This window comes from Miniopterus natalensis, chromosome 1 (assembly GCF_054644295.1).
Source record: "Miniopterus natalensis isolate mMinNat1 chromosome 1, mMinNat1.hap1, whole genome shotgun sequence".
NCBI lineage: Eukaryota > Metazoa > Chordata > Mammalia > Chiroptera > Miniopteridae > Miniopterus > Miniopterus natalensis.
Window position 1 is genome coordinate 74,593,234 of NC_142081.1, and position 16,163 is coordinate 74,609,396.

Consider the following 16,163-nt stretch of genomic DNA (forward strand, 5'->3'; position numbering starts at 1 on the left):
AGCAGATGAAAGTATGCTTATGCTTTCCTACAGGTAATGGATCTGAAGAGAGCAAGGACTTAGTTTACTAGTCATAAAACTTATACTTCTTCCTATAGGGAGATGTGAGTGCTAGGTTGAGAGAAGGACCAGGCTGAATTATTTTCAATATGGAAACAAGTGAGGAGACTCAGTGTTCCCACCTAACAATAGTTAACATATACTGAGCCCTGTACAGCTCATGTTACATGTACAAACTTAATTTAGTTACCATATGCTGTATAAGTGTCATTGCTTACATGTTACTGATTTGGAAACTAATTGAGATAATGAAAGCCATTCAACTTTTCTTCCCTTAACCTTCTCCCTACTTATGCCTACTCTATCCAGCCACTGTCTCAGTGAATTAGCAGTATAGTTTAATGGTTAAAATGCTTACAAGTCAGATTTTAGATTGAAATAACTAGAAACTATAAGCTGTATGACTTGGGCGATGAAGTGAGGCTTAATTTTGTTGTCCCACTTCCTCTTTCCTATGGATTTCTTAACTTCTTAGAGAGAGGCCTCTGGTTCCCACCACCACTCTCCCAAGTTAGCTAGTTCATAGCTGATACTCAGAGATCTAGATCTTCACATTCAAATGCATCTTTTAAGTCTAATTCTTTATCTCCTTTGACTTGTGCAATCCCCACTGTCTTCAAATCCCTCTCTACTGTTTTCTTTAATATTGTACTCCCTTCTACTTTTGACTACTTATGTCTTTTTTAATGCTTCTTCCTACCCCTGAAACAGGTATTTTTCAGTGTTATTTTAACAGTCCTCATTCTATAGTATTTGGAAAGTGTCTTCTCACCTGTAACCTTTCTGAATGATTCCAGACCTGTATTTTTGAGCCCCTAGACTTTTGTATTAAGATAAGATCTGGTTCTTGCTAGCACATTGAGCCCAACATGTTTAATTAAGACAACTAATTTTTCCCCAGAATTTTTTCAGCTCGATTTTCCTTTCCTTTTCAATATATTTTTTTGTTTCCAAGACATTCCAGAGAAGGGGTTTTCATTCTTCCACACTCCTTTTATCAGTGTGTGTCAAGTCATCTGTCTCTCAGAGTGGCTTATTTTGAGCCATTCCTTCTTGTTTTCAGTGTGCCTACTATACCAAACTCAAATTATATCTATGCGTAAGCAATTAGGACATTATTCTAATATTCTTATTCAGTATGGTTCTTTCAAAAGTATAATTTTCACCACATTGCTTTCCTCCTCAGGAATCCTCAATGGCTTTTCATTGCCTATTGAACAAAGTTCGTGTTATCATTAGGGCATTTAAGACTTCCAACTGTTTCCACCCTGCCAATGCTCAGTTGAGCGTCAACCTGCGAACCAGGAGGTCATGGTTCGATTCCAGGTCAGGGCACGTGCCTGGGTTTCAGGCGCAATCCCCAGTAGGGGGTATGTGGGAGGCAGCCGATCAATGACTCTCATCATTGATGTTTTTATCTCTCCCTCCCTCTCCCTTCTTCTCCTTGAAATCAATAAAAACATTAAAAAAATTTTTTTTAAAAAGACTTCCACCTCTCCTCATGGCTTTACCTATTCCTATTTCTGTATTCCTAGCCAATGTTTATATATTTAGTCAACAAATACTGTGTACCCAGTTCTGAAGATAAAGTAGTGAACCAAACAAAGTCCCTGCCTCCTTGAAATTACCTTTTAGGGGGAAGATAGAAGATAAATAAATACATAATAGTTGACCTTGAAATATATGGTCAAAACACAGTCAAAAAATCCACATATAATTTTTGATTCCCCCAAAACTTAACTACAGTTGTCCCTCTGTATCCACGGGGGATTGGTTCTAGGATCCCAACCCACACCCTGCAGATACCAAAATCTGCACATGTTCAGATCTCTTACATAAAATGGCAGAGAACAATGCATACAGTTAGCCCTCCTCATTTGCTGATGCAAAACCCATGGATGCAGAGAGCCAATTGTATTGAGAAAAAAAAAAAAAAATCTGCATATAAGTAGACCTGCACAGGTCAAACCTGTGTTGTTTGAGGGCCAACTATACTATCATGTACGAAAATATATTCTAAAAATAAAACTATGAGAAAGGAGATAGATAATGTTTGGGGTATAAGTTAGAGCTTAGGTTAAGCTGCTGTAACACAGAGACCCAAAGAGACAATGGCTCAAAAAAATGGCAGATACTTATTTTTCTCTAATATCTGTTGTCTAGATTTTATTTTTACTATTATTATTATTTTTAATCCTCACCCAAGGATATTTTTTCCATTGCTTTTCAGAGAGCATGGAAGGAGAGAGAGAGAGAAACATTGATGTGGGGGAGAGAGAAACATCGATGTGGGAGAGAGACATCGATTGGTTGTCTCCTGCACAGCCCCCAGCAGGGGACAGGGATTGAGCCTGCAACTGAGGTACGTGCGTGCCCTTGGCCAGAATTGAACCCAGGACTCTCCAGTTTGCAGGCCGACCCTCTAACCACTGAGCCACACCAGCTAGGTCTGTTGTCTAGATTTTAGGGGTGGGTTTGGCAAACAATGGCCGTAGATCAAGTCGGGCCTGTAAATAAAGTTTTATTGAAACACAGCACACCCATTTGTTATGTCACATAATGGTGGTGTTGACTAGTTGTGACAGACATCATAAGTTCCATAAAACAAAAAGTGCTCTTATTTTTACAGAAATGACTCTTATTTTAGAGGTATAGTTGTGACACACCTTGTCATCCAGGGAGTTGGATTCCATCCTCTCGTGCTTATGTAATCACAGGATAGCATCTGCATCTACATGGCTGAAGGGAGAAAGTGGAAGTAGAGTGGGAGGAAGTTTGACACGTTTTCACTCACATTCTGTTGGACAGCCTAAGTCACATATAGCCACATCTAACTCCAATGAAAGTTTGTGTGCCCAGCTAAAACTCAGGGTGGTGGGTTTGTGAGGATGAGGCAACATATATTCAACTATTACTCTCAGAGTATGAAGGTGGTGTTTTGACCCAGGTAGTCAGGATAAACTTTGGAGATTTCAGCAGAGTTCTGAAATGAATGAGGGAATCATGTAAATCTCTGGGAGCAGAGTTTTTGCAAAGCAATAGCAAGGAAATTTTCCATTCAGTAGACTATTGACTGCTTCATATTTGTATTTTGCTCCTTCTGACACTGTTCAAGAGCTAACCTATATGAAAGTGTCTGGCAAATAAATGGTCAAGTATTTATTTGTTTAGGTAACGCTCTTACCTAAAATACTCTTTTCATTGTATTCATCTAAGTCTTAGCTGATATTCTCTTTCATGAAATCTCAGGTCATGTGTCCTGCCTCTCTAGTGCTGTGTAACTGTCCTATGTCAATTATTGCCTTTTATGTAAGTCATTTCCTGTGTTAAGGTGGCATTATAGCCCTGGCTAGTGTTGCTCAGTGGTTAGAGCATCGACCTGTGCACCAAAGGGTCTCAGGTTCGATTCCCGGTCAAGGGCACTTACTTGGGTTGCAAGTTCAGTCCTGGCCCAGACAGGGTGTGTGCGGGAGGCAACCAATCGATGTGTGTCTCTCACATTGATGTTTCTCTATATCTCCCTCTTTCTCCCCCTCCCTCCCTTCCACTGTCTAAAAACAATGGAAAAAATAACCTTGGGTGAGGATTAACAGCAATAAAAAAGTGGCATTATACTCAAGGTTTCTTGAAAGCAGAAATATACAATATTTATTAAACTGGATTGTCAGGTATTTATTCTAGAAAAATAATTCTTGGTATACGTTCACTCCATTCTGGTGTGCTCAAGAATTGAGTATAAAGTAATGTGTCATTTGAAATATAAATATCAGTCACAAGTGAAAGTGGAAACTGGGTATATTTTCTTCTTCATTACAGATAAATACTGCAACAAATGTAGCTGACTTAAATTCTGTTATGAATGAATGCTATAACTACCTAGAACTTATTGGATGTCTAAGACTTATAACATCATTAAGTGATAAGTATTTACTGGCAAAAGACATACTTGCTTACCATGTAATTAAGAGAGTCCAGGCACCTTTTGAAAGGTAAGTTATTTATATGAGATTCACTCAACTTACATGTTAATTATCTTATAATGTGAGATATATTTTATAAAAATTTTAAATGTTATTTTATTCTTTTTTAAATCTTAATTGTTGAGAGAATTACAGATGCCCTTCCTTTTTTTCCCCATTGCCTCCTTCCACCAGGATCTCGCCCCTCCCCAGGCCTTCACCACCCTATTATCTGTGTCCATGGGTAATGCATATATTCATATAAGTTCTTTGATTAATCTTTTCCCACCCTTCTTCCCCAGTACCCTCTGAGGTTTATCAGTCTGTACCATGTTTCCATATTTATTTCATCAGTTTATTTTGTTCATTAGATTCCTTGTTCATTTATTTTGATTTTTAGATTCAGTTGTTAATAGGTATGTATTTATTGCCATTTTATTGTTCATATTTTTTATCTTTTTTTCTTCTTAAAGAAGACCCTTCAACATTTCATGTAATACTGGTTAGGCGGTGATGAACTCCTTTAGCTTTTTCTTGTCTGGGAAGCTCTTTATCTGACCTTCAGTTCTAAATGATAGCTTTGCATGGTAGAGTAATCTTGATTGTAGGTCCTTGCTTTTCATCACTTTGAATATTTCTTGCCACTCCTTTCTGGCCTGCAGTTTCTGTTGAGAAATCAGCCGACAGTCGTATGGGTGGCTCTCTTGTAGGTAACTAATTGCTTTTCTCTTGCTGCTTTTATGATTCTCTCTTTGACTTTAACCTTTGGCATTTTAATTAAGATATGTCTTGATGTGGGCCTCTTTGGGTTCATCTTGTTTGGGACTCTCTGTGCTTGGACTTGTAAGTCTATTTCACTAGGTAGAGAAAGTTTTCTGTGATTATTTTTTCAAGTAAGTTTTCAATTTCTTGCTCCCTCTTTTCTCCTTCTGGCATCCCCATGATGCAAGTGTTGGTACCCTTGAAGTTATTCAAGAGGCTCCTTATACTATCATATTTTTGGATTTTTTTTTAAAAAAATATATTTTTATTGATTTGAGAGAGAGGAAGGGAGAGGGAGAAACATGAATGATGAGAGAGTCCTCATTGATCAGCTGCCTCTGCACACCCCTGACTGGGAATCGAACTAGATATCCTGGATCCTAGGTTGATGCTCAACCTCTGAGCCACGCTTAGCCAGGCTGCTTTTTTCCCCCCTGTTCTAACTGGGTGTTTTTTGCTTCCTCATATTCCAAATTGCTGATTTGATTCTCGGTGTCCTCTGCTCGACTGTTGATTCCTTGTAAATTATTCTTCATTTCAGTTAGTGTATCCTTCATTACTGACTGGTCCTTTATTATGTCATTGATGTTCACATTAAGTTCCTTGTTCTCATTGTGTTTCTTCAATATCCTTTTAAGCCACTGTTTTGAACTCTGTATCTGGTAGTTTGTTTGCTTCCATTTCATATAGTTCTTTTTCTGGAGATTTTTATGTTCTTTCATTTGTGACATGTTTCCTTGTCTCCTCATTTTGGCTGCTTCCTTGTGTTTGTTTCTATGTCTTAGGCAGAGTTTATGTATGTATTATGTCTCCTGGAATTGGTAGAGTGGCCTTGTGTAGTAGGTGTCTTGTAGGGCTCTGGCTCAGCTTCCCCAGTCACCCAAGCTGGGCACTCTAGGTGTGCCCCTCTGTGGGTTGTGTGCACTGTCTTGTTGTAGTTGAGCATTGATAGCTGTTGGTGTCACTGGGAGGGATTGACCCCCCAGGCCAGTCAACTGTAAGGACCAGCTGCAACTACAGCTGAACAGCTGCTGTGCAGAAGACACCCCTGTAGTGCTGGACTTCCTTCAGTGGGGCTCTGGTGCTCACTGAGTCCATCCCTTGAGTGTGTGGCTCATGGATCTGGTAGGGTTGTAGTCTGGTGTGGTGTGAATCTATCCATCAGGTACACTGGCTCTGGGGCCTCCCAGGAGGTGCAAAGTCAGCTATTGCCTGTGCCCTTCCTGTGGCTACCTGGCATGAGCTATAGAGAGACCTGCAGATGGCTGCTATTTATGTTGGGCTTGGAGGTGCCCAGGAGAGGCCAAGCTGTGAACCTTGGCAGGAGGCTGCTTGTTCCAGGCTTGGGGCCACTTATTGAGAGAGATGGGGCAAGCTGAGGCCAGCTGCTTCTTGTTTTAGAGATTTTAGGAAAGTCTCTTAAATGTTATTTTAAAATAATGTTTTAAAACAAACCTGTTAAGGATAATTACTGTTCTGACAATTCTATATAGAATTGCATAAATGTATGATGCTTATATAGAAAAACTAATCATTATCTCAATTTATAATTATTTTTCTAAATAAAAATTATTTTAAAATTCTTAGTACTAAGCCAACTATTTTATCTCTACGCATTCATTTAATAACTACATATTGAGCACCTCTTGTCTGCTGGTTAATAGGTGCTCAGCATTCTTTGATTAACAAGGTAGACGAGATTCTTGCTCTTCAGCTTTTAACACTGCTCTTCAAACTTTTGTTTCAATAATACTTTGAAAGAAGTTTGAAAACTTAAATATGTCCTCATACTCTTCTTTTTTTAAAATGAAAAACATAAAATATATATGAAAGAGGCAGAGTGGTATGCCATGTAATTATCACCCATATCTAACAATTATCAGTCAAATCGGTTGCCAGTCTTGTTCATCTATCCTACCTACCCTTGTTATTGACTCCAGTATTAGTTTTGAGCTATTATCATTCATCATGTTATCTCAGCAGTGATTAAGGTTTTTTAAAATTTTAGTATCATTAATCCATAGATTTAAATATACTTGTGTTGAAACTGGAACAGTTATTATCTTTACTGAAGTTCAAATTGTCTCATCTTTGGCCATTATAAGCCTTTTTATGTTGTTTCTTTGAGGTTTTTTGATGTTAGCCTTTAATGGTCTTTGGTAGCCATCTTGCTATATGGTATAATAATGTGTGTCTCATTTTGTCATTCTGCCCTAAGGGACCTTTGTTTCTTTGAATGGGAAATGATATTTCAAAACCACAGTCTGAATGCTAGGGATGCTCATTTTTGCCAGGTTGGTCATTGTTTCTAGGCCTTTTCAGTGGACCAAAACTAGGAAATGCAGGGTTTTTTGTTTTTGTTTTTTAAGATAAAATACATCATAAGTTCATACTGATACTTCAAATTCACTACTACAAGCTGTTTAACTTTTTCTTTGTCTCATGTTGAGAATTCTAGTTCTCAGAGTCACTGGAGAATTAGAATATGAAATAATTTTCACTTGACTTAGTCCACATTTTAGAAACAGTAATCTCAGAATAACAATACCAAATCACCAATAACAAATATTATTGAAAACAGGTTAAAATTGTTTTTCTATTTTTTATTCTAGAGCTGTACTGTCAAATTACTGTGTTTTAAAGTCATTTGTAATGGTTACTTTCTGTGTTGTTATACCACTAACTGGGTATACTTTATTTCTTTATTTATCTTTAGTGGGTTTTTAATTAAAATTTTTTTTAAAAGTTATGTAAAATATTTACATGGTTTCAAAGTCAAATCTATAATGAAAGTACAGTAAAAGAACTCAGCTTTATGATGCAAATTGTATTCAAAGTATACCTTTTATCTTAATCATATCTACCTTCTATGCCCTTATAAAGTAATCATTTTAGTGGCTTTTATTGTTTATCCTTTCATTATTTGTATTACTTATTTACTTACTTTTTAATATATCTTTATTGATTTCAAAGAGAGGAAGGGAAAGGGAGAGAGAAAGAAACATCAATGATAAGAGAGTCCTCATTAATCGGCTGCCTCCTGTGTGCCCCGGACTGGGGATCGCACCCGGGATGCTAGGTCAATGCTCAACCACTGAGCCATGCCCAGCTGGGCATTATTTGTTTTTATAATAATAGCAGATATGTGTATATGTGTATTCATTTCTCCTATTAGGATACCTTCCACCCTTTTTTTCTGCTCATTTTTCACTGGGCAATGTATTCTGGAAGTCACTCATGGTAGAAAATAGACATAGTCCTCATTCTGTTTTAGAGCTCTATAGAACTCTGTTGTTTGAATATATCGTTGTTTTTCCTCAACCAGTTCCTGTTTTTCCAACCAGTTTCCTATAGATGGATATTTGAGGTGTTCCCCAGCACTCTCACAAATTAAAATATGTCATCATAAGCTTAAGTCGTTTCAAAGGATATAATTCCCAATGTATTTTTAATATTGCAATTGAAAATAACACTGTTACATAGATCTTATAAATATATCCAAATTCCTTACTATAGGACTCTTAAGTAGTATAATTTTCTTATGAATAGAATTACCATTTATAATTATGATTAATACACAGAGTAATCCAATATAGTATAAATTTTGATGTGGTTATTTTAAAATTTATTTGAAGTGTACCTTTTTATATATATGTGTGTGTGTGTGTGTGTGTGTGTATCTTTATTGATTTTAGAGAGAGGGAGAGAGAATTGAAACATCAATGATGAGAGTCATCATTGATTGGCTGCCTCCTTCATGCCCCTGGGAATGGAAACGTGATCTTCTGGATCATAGATCATTGCTTAACCACTGAACCACCCAGCCGGGCTGAAGTGCATTTCTTAATGAGAGAAATGTATACAGTGTTTCCTTCCCCACATAGTTCATGTATCTACAGATGGATTTTTCTGATTGCTAAGTCAGAGAATTCATCATTGTTTATTTCTTCTGTTTTGTTTTTATAGATATGACTAATCTAGACGCCAGGAAGAGTTTCCCTATCTATATAACTGGTATTTAAATTAAAACTGAATGATAAATAGGAATTAGGCAGATCAAGATGAAGAAAAGGGCAACATAAAAGCTGAAGAGTAATCCTTCCTTCTATGTAAAATATTAAAATACCACATAACAACAAAAAAATCTTTTAAATATATCTCTGAGCTCATAAGAATCCTATAAATGTCAGAAATAACAAGGAAGCCAAAAGCCAAGTGCCCTAGCTGTCATATGAAATCAGAACCCTCAGTTTGCATAAAGTTGAGTTTGGCTTGAGCCCTGGCTGATTGGTTCAGTTGGAGTGTCATCCCATACCCTAAAAGGTTGCAGGTTTGATTCCTGGTCAGGACGCATCTGGAAGGCAACCAGTCAATACTTCTCTCACATCAGTGTTTTTCTCTCTCTCCAAAAGTCAATAAAGACATATCCTTTGGTGACTGATTAAAAAATAAAATAAAATAGAAAATGCTGCTTCAGAAGTTCTTCAGGTTCACAGGGCTTAATGAGCCAAAGTACTGTACTTTGTGATGAAACTGCTTTCTGAGTGAAAAGACAATATTGTAAAAATGAGCATCAATTATACTGAAAGCAGTTTTTTCAGTAATATCAACAATGAAAACAGATAGCTGTGGTAGTAACTTCACAAACTAGTTACATTATCATCCAAGACTGAAACAGACACAGTTTACTTTTTTCCTAAAGAGATTAATAAAATACATATTTAAGGAAGGAAGAAATTGAACCTAGAAAGAAAAAGTAAGGTACAAGAAGCAACAGTGAGCCCAGGAATGGAAAAAACATGAATAGATAAAAACAAGCACTGGCCATTAAAAAACAACTAAATTTTGGTAAAATGGTTAAAATAATTAAAATATTAGTATGTAAGAATTAATTTGTAAGAAGAAAATGGATATTATTGGATTTATTGTTTTAAGGGACTTATATTGTTGAGGTAGTAATGGGGAAGCATCAATTAACTTTAGATTGTTAAGTCAAGTGTGTGTGTGTATGTGTATATATTTATTATTATTATTATTTTTAACTTTCACCTGAGGATAATTTTTCCATTGCTTTTCAGAGAGAGTGGGAGGGAGAGAGAGAAACATCGATGTGAGAGAGAGAGACTGATTGGTTGCCTCCCACACATGCCCCAACTGGGACCAGGGATCGAACCTGCAACCCAGGTACATGCCCTTGGCTAGAATTGAACACGGGACCCTTTGATCCTCAGGCTGATGCTCTAACCACTGACCCATACTGGCTAAGGCGAGTGTGTATCTTTAAAGTATATTCTAAAATAACAGGAAGAGAGAGTATGTGACTTCCAAACCAGTTTGGTGGGCTTAGGTGGAGAAATAAAGAAAATAATAGGCAGAATGTAGGTTAAAAACAAGCAAAGAAAAAACATGTTTAGAGAAATCACACTATAAAGTAAAAAAATAAATTTAGATTGATAATTGTAACACGTGTAAATAGCTTAGACTTTTGTATTAAAATGATAGGATCTTAAATTGCATTTTAAATAAATTACATTAATGCAAAATAAAAAAATAATGAGATTCTAATCTAAAAAGAAAAGCCAAAACTTTTCCTTAAATGACTGTAATAATAGTGTTAAAAAAGAACAGACTCTTTAGGAACATTAAATAGTCTCGAATCTATTTGTACCTAAAAATATAGCCTCCAAATATGTAAAGCAAAAACTGATAAAATAACACAGAAATTGGTAAAATAGTTAGATATTTTAAGCAGGTCTCTTAAAAGTTAATAAGTTTAAGCATACAAATAATTAGTAAGGGTCTAAAATAGCAGTGATTTTAAAGTATCTGTTTTGAAGAGAGTTTACAAAAGGATGCAAGGCAAGTACAACATTAAAAAAATCTTTACTGCCTGGCTGGCATGGCTCAGCTGCTGAGCATCAACCTATGATTCAGGAGATCTTGGTTCAATTCCCGTTTAGGGCACATGCCCAGGTTGCAGGCTTGTTCCCCAATAGGGGTCATGCAAGAGGCAACTGATCAATGACTGTCTCATCATTGATGTTTCTCTCTCTCTCTCTCTTCCTCTCATTTCCTCCCTCTGAAATCAATAAAGACATTAAAAAAAAAAAAAAATCATTACTGTAGTGCGCCCCACTAATAGATTAAAAGGGGGGAAAAAACATCTGATCATACAATTTTAGATGCAGAAAAATATTTCATACATTTAAACATAATTTTAAACTAACAATTTGAAATACCATTATAAAGAGTATCTTCTAAACATTCAGCAAACATCCCTAATGGTGAAATGTTATAAGCATTCCCCTTAAGTCCAGACAAGCCTAGTACACACATAATTACCCTCTTCATTTCCACAATATGCTGAAGGCCCTAGCAGAGCAACAAGTTAATGAATAAGTGAATGCTATTAAGGATTGGAAGAACTAAAATTATCATTTGTAGTCTGCATGATTGTCTACCTAAAATAATCTAAGAAATTTTTCTATGAAGAGTTTAGCAAGGTTACTGGATACAAGAGGTAAAAGATTCTAGCAGGTTTACTAATGAGAAGGAATGGTAAAGACAATGGTAAACAGAGCAACTAATTGTACAAATATATTTACTTTGGGAGTTTATGATACAAGATGGGACTAAAAAGGATTTTTAAGTAGCAGAGGAAGAGTGAAAGCTATTAGAGTTTTAAGTGTTCTAAGGTCTTTGTATTGTTCAGGAAGAGGGTAAATACAGCAGTCCCTCACCACCCCATCCACAGTTTCACTTTCTTCAATTTCAGTTACACGGTTCAGAAATATTACATGGAAAAGTCCATAAATAATTAATTTTTTAAATTGTGCAGTTTTGAGTAGCATGATGAAATCTTGCACTACCATCATATGTGTTGCATACACTACTTGCCCCTTAGTCAGTAGCCATCTTGGTTTTCAGATGGACTGTCACAGTATTGCACTACTTGGATTCAAGTAACCCTTATTTTACTTAATAATGGCCCCAAAATGCAAGAGTAATGATACTGGAAATTCAGATTGCCAAAGAGAAGCCATAAAGTGCTTCCTTTAAGTGAAAAGTCAAACATTCTCAGCCTTAATAAGGAATGAAAAAAATCATATGCTGAGCTTGCTAAGATCTATAGTAAGAATAAATCTGTGAAACTGTGAAGAAGGAAAAAGAAATTCATGCTAGTTTTGATGTCCCACCTCAAATTGCAAAAGTTACGGACGGCCACATTGCAAGAAACATGCTTAGTTAAGATGGAAAAGGCATTAAATTGTGGGTGAGAGACATGAACAGAAAACTTGTTCTGATTGATGGCAACACATTGCTCCAGAAAGCATTGAGCTTATATGAAGACTTCAGTAAGGGATCCCTAAACTTAACTGACACGAAGACATATACTGCAAATAAGGAATGGTTTCACAGATTCAGGAATAGGTTTGGACTGAAAAATATAAAAATTACTGGAGAGCCTTGTTTGCCTATGAAGAAACTGCTGCCACATTTCCAGCAGAGTTGAAGAAGTTGATTACTAAGGAGAAAGGTATGTATGTATAGGAAAAAATGTAGTACTACCCACAGTTTCAGGCATCTGCCCATGGATCTTGGAACATATCTCCCATTGATAAGGTGAGGCTACTGTACATTGATTCACTTTAGATTTTAAATATGCCTATTAAAATCTTAAGAGGTAACTATTTTATAAAAGTAGTAGTATGACTTTTAAAATAGGTAAATTGGAATTTAAAAAAATAAAATAGCTAGAAATGTTAATTCCCTGTTGTAATACCAAACACGTATATGAATGTTTGCTCATTACTTTTCTTCTCTTAAGTTTTAAGCAGGGTCTGAAAACTCTTGGTGTTTTGGAGAAAATTCAGACTTATCCGGAAGCATTTTATAGCATCTTCTGTCATAAACCTGAGAATCTTTCTGCAAAAATCCTTAGTGATCTTTTTACAGTACACACATTATCTGATGCACAGTCTTTGGGATTTTGGAACAGTTACTTACAGGCTGTTGAGGGTATGTGGATGTTTTATTTTTATCTGTCTTAAAATGTTTGTTTCAGTATATTACTTTATTTCTTTGAGTTTTGCTTTTTGATAATAAGAACTTTCATCAGCTAACTCCATATTAACAAAACATTTAAAAACAAGTTTACGTGACTGAGTTGAAAGTGATGAAGAAAAGTTACAGAAATGATGAAGAAAGTGATGAAGAAAGGTTACTTTACAGAAATAAAGTTATATTTTACAGTGTTTTCCTTTATATAATTTGAGATAAAAGGCATTCTTCCTAGGAATTTTAAATATATGGGTGATTGCCTCTGCATAGAATAAAAGCTAATTGTCTGCTTCATCGTTTTTGAAATTAAGTTAAAATGAATTCTTCATCCATTGGTTAGGGCTGTGAGAGTCATATTTATCATTGAGCATTTGCAATGTGAAATAATTTTGTTTAATAGAGTGGGGAATATTTTAACTTTTAGTTGAATATTCTTTTAGCTAGGTTTCTTTTAAATTTTTTTACACTATTTAGTTTTTTTATGTATGTTGAACTAATTAACTGATTTTTAGTTGGTGTGCTGCAAGAATTTTAAAAACATTCAGTGCCTAGCTACATAGGGGCACTGACCTCTTTTCCCTTAGATTGTCAAATAAAAAAAATGAGAACCTCCAACACAACAATAGCCATCTGGTGTGAATGAATCAAAATTATACCTTTTTTTTTTTTCCTATGAGATCAGCAAAAAATATATTTTTTGGTGTGCTACAGAGTAGTCTATATGTGCCACGAGATGAAAAAGGTTGAAAATCACTGAACTTGTTTAGCAAATAGTGATGATCTAGAAGTCATTTAAAATTGTTTTTAGTATCATATCCCAAAAAGACAGTTTCATAACCCACTGAACCTCTTAGATTCTATAACTTTATATTAGAGAAGGCATTCAAATATACAGTGAGTAGTTAACTAAATGATTTTGTGCGCCCTACTTTAAGATTCAAAAAAAATTTATTGAATATACTGTCTTCCTATTACTACATTTGACTTGGTGATTTAGTTTGCCCAAGATAAATGTGGGAGGCTCTGCCTTTCAACATTCCCAGTCGAGTTGGGGAAGAATCTATGATGGTAGCAATATATAATAAACTTATTTTTCTTTTCCTCTTTTTGGTAAACTTTTCAGATGGTAAATCTGCAACAACATTGGAAGACATTCTTATTTTTGCAACTGGTTGCAATTCAATTCCACCAGCTGGATTTAAACCCACTCCTTCAATTGAGTGCCTTCATGTGGATTTTCCTTTTGGAAACAAGTATAACAACTATTTAGCTCTTCCAATCACCAATACATATAAAGAATTTCAAGAAAAGATGGACTTTGCCATAAGAAATACTTTAAGACTAGAAAAGGAGGAAAGCTCTCACTACATTGGACATTAAGCTGTTTTAAACAAAGAGATGCTTCTTTAAAAGCTGCTATTAATACTTTTGTTTCAGAAATATGTCCATCATCACTTTTGAACAAACTTGTCAGCTTCTTGGTCCAATAAAATTTATGATGTGAACATAAAGGAATGTTTTAGCCATGTAAGCTAAAAATTTTTTGTTAAGGTGTACCAGTCAGAGTTGATGTTTTTCTATTTTGTTAGTATACATGCTTCATAATCTTCAATATAAATATTTTTAGAATGGCTGTTCAAGATTTCTTCAAGTATAGTAGCATGGTATATATAAGAAAAAAACTTGTACTCACTGTTTTTGTAAACTTTGATTAGCTATAGGATGCCACAATGACTTTTTCCTAGCTTTATGCAATTTTCAAATTATTTTATTTTAAAGCATTAAATAGGAAAGCTAATTGATAAATCCTGTTATATAAATCAAAGGCATATATTCTTGGGTATGTGTTATATGTATCTTTTCCTAGGATAGTACTAAATCGGTTGTTAAAAGTTTTTTTTTAGGTTACTGATTTATATTAAAATAGACCCACACTGCAATTAGATTATGCCTAATGGGAAGTACTTATTACATAAAAAGCGGAATTGCACAAATATTCTATGATCTATGGACATTCCATAGTCTTAAAAACACTTCTAAGGTGGATAAAATATAGTTAAAAATACTAAGAAAGTGTCTTCTTTAAAGCCCTGGCTTTAATCATAGGATTTTTTTTCCCCCCTGTCTGATCCATAATCATTTCAGGTTATCTGAATGATCTATGTGGGTTGTTGTGTGGTAGGTTTGGCTATTTGGCAGTTATTTATTATCAAGATGGTTGTATGATAGGTAAGCTTGCACCATTGCATTACTGTTATCTTTTTTGCTCTTGAAAGGTATCCATTGTTATATACGCAATGTAGAAATATGTAAGAAAGAAATACAAATAGAATAAAAACCCACTCTAATCTCACCATGCAGAATTAACTGATGTTTCAGCGTATTCTTCCATAAACTCATTTCCTTTTTTAACTTTATTAATGTTACTAAAAGTCAAAGAACATTAACATTTATTAAATGTTACCTAAAAGTAACAAGAAACCATGTAATAACAATTTGAAGATTATGTCCCCATAGTCAATGTCCCCATAATTATATATACTTTTGCAAAAGAAGATTGGAAAAGTCTAATTTCTCTAATCTATTATCATATAAAAATGGGTTTTCCACCACAGTAAATTGTAGGAGAGGTAAGTTGCTTGATTATAGCCACATTTTTCTTGATATACAAAGCAGATATCAGCTATCATCATATTCTCATTCTCCCCAAGAAACATCCCTAAGTTATTGGTATTTTTATTTTTATTTTTTTGTTAATCCTCACCCAAGGATATTTTTTCCATTTATTTTTAGAGAAAGTGAAAGCGAGGGAGAGGAAGGGAGGGAGCAGGAGAGAGAGGTGGGGGGGGAGGGAGAGAGAAAGAGAAACATCAATGTGAGAGAGACACATTGACTGGTTGCTTCCTGCACGCATCCTGACCAGGGGTCGGGGATGGAACCTGCAACCCAGGTTGGTGCCCTTAACCAAGAATCGAACCCCCAACCCTTTGGTGTGCTGGCTGATGCCCTAACCACTTAACCATACTGGCCACGCAGTTATTGATGTTTTTAAAGAAAATAACAGGATTGATTTGATACTGGTAATATATATATCTCTTAATACCAAAGGAAAACTAAAACTTGATCCTAGTGTAATTTTCTTTGTTATACTTACTAACAGACCCAGCAAATTAAAGTTTCACTTTCATTTGAAGTTTTTAAGAACATTAAACAAGGCATTTCTTTGTCTTGTGTTAAATTTAGATTATTGAAAGTAATTAAAGGAACAGATTATCAAAAAAGAGTTTGAGCCCATGGCTGGTGTGCCTAAGTGGTAGTGTG

The 16,163-nt window shown here is 35.3% G+C and overlaps 1 protein-coding gene across 1 annotated transcript in view; it reads left to right on the plus strand.

Annotated features, from left to right (window-relative positions):
- G2E3 (G2/M-phase specific E3 ubiquitin protein ligase) overlaps positions 1–15,209 on the plus strand; it is a 64,074-nt gene extending 48,865 nt beyond the window's left edge. Inside the window, exons 13-15 of the mRNA XM_016209512.2 lie at positions 3,877–4,049; positions 12,610–12,800; positions 13,966–15,209. Coding sequence (XP_016064998.1) covers positions 3,877–4,049; positions 12,610–12,800; positions 13,966–14,222 — 621 coding nt within the window. The 3' untranslated portion in view covers positions 14,223–15,209. The remainder of the gene's footprint in view (positions 1–3,876; positions 4,050–12,609; positions 12,801–13,965) is intronic.
- Positions 15,210–16,163: the final 954 nt, after the last annotated feature.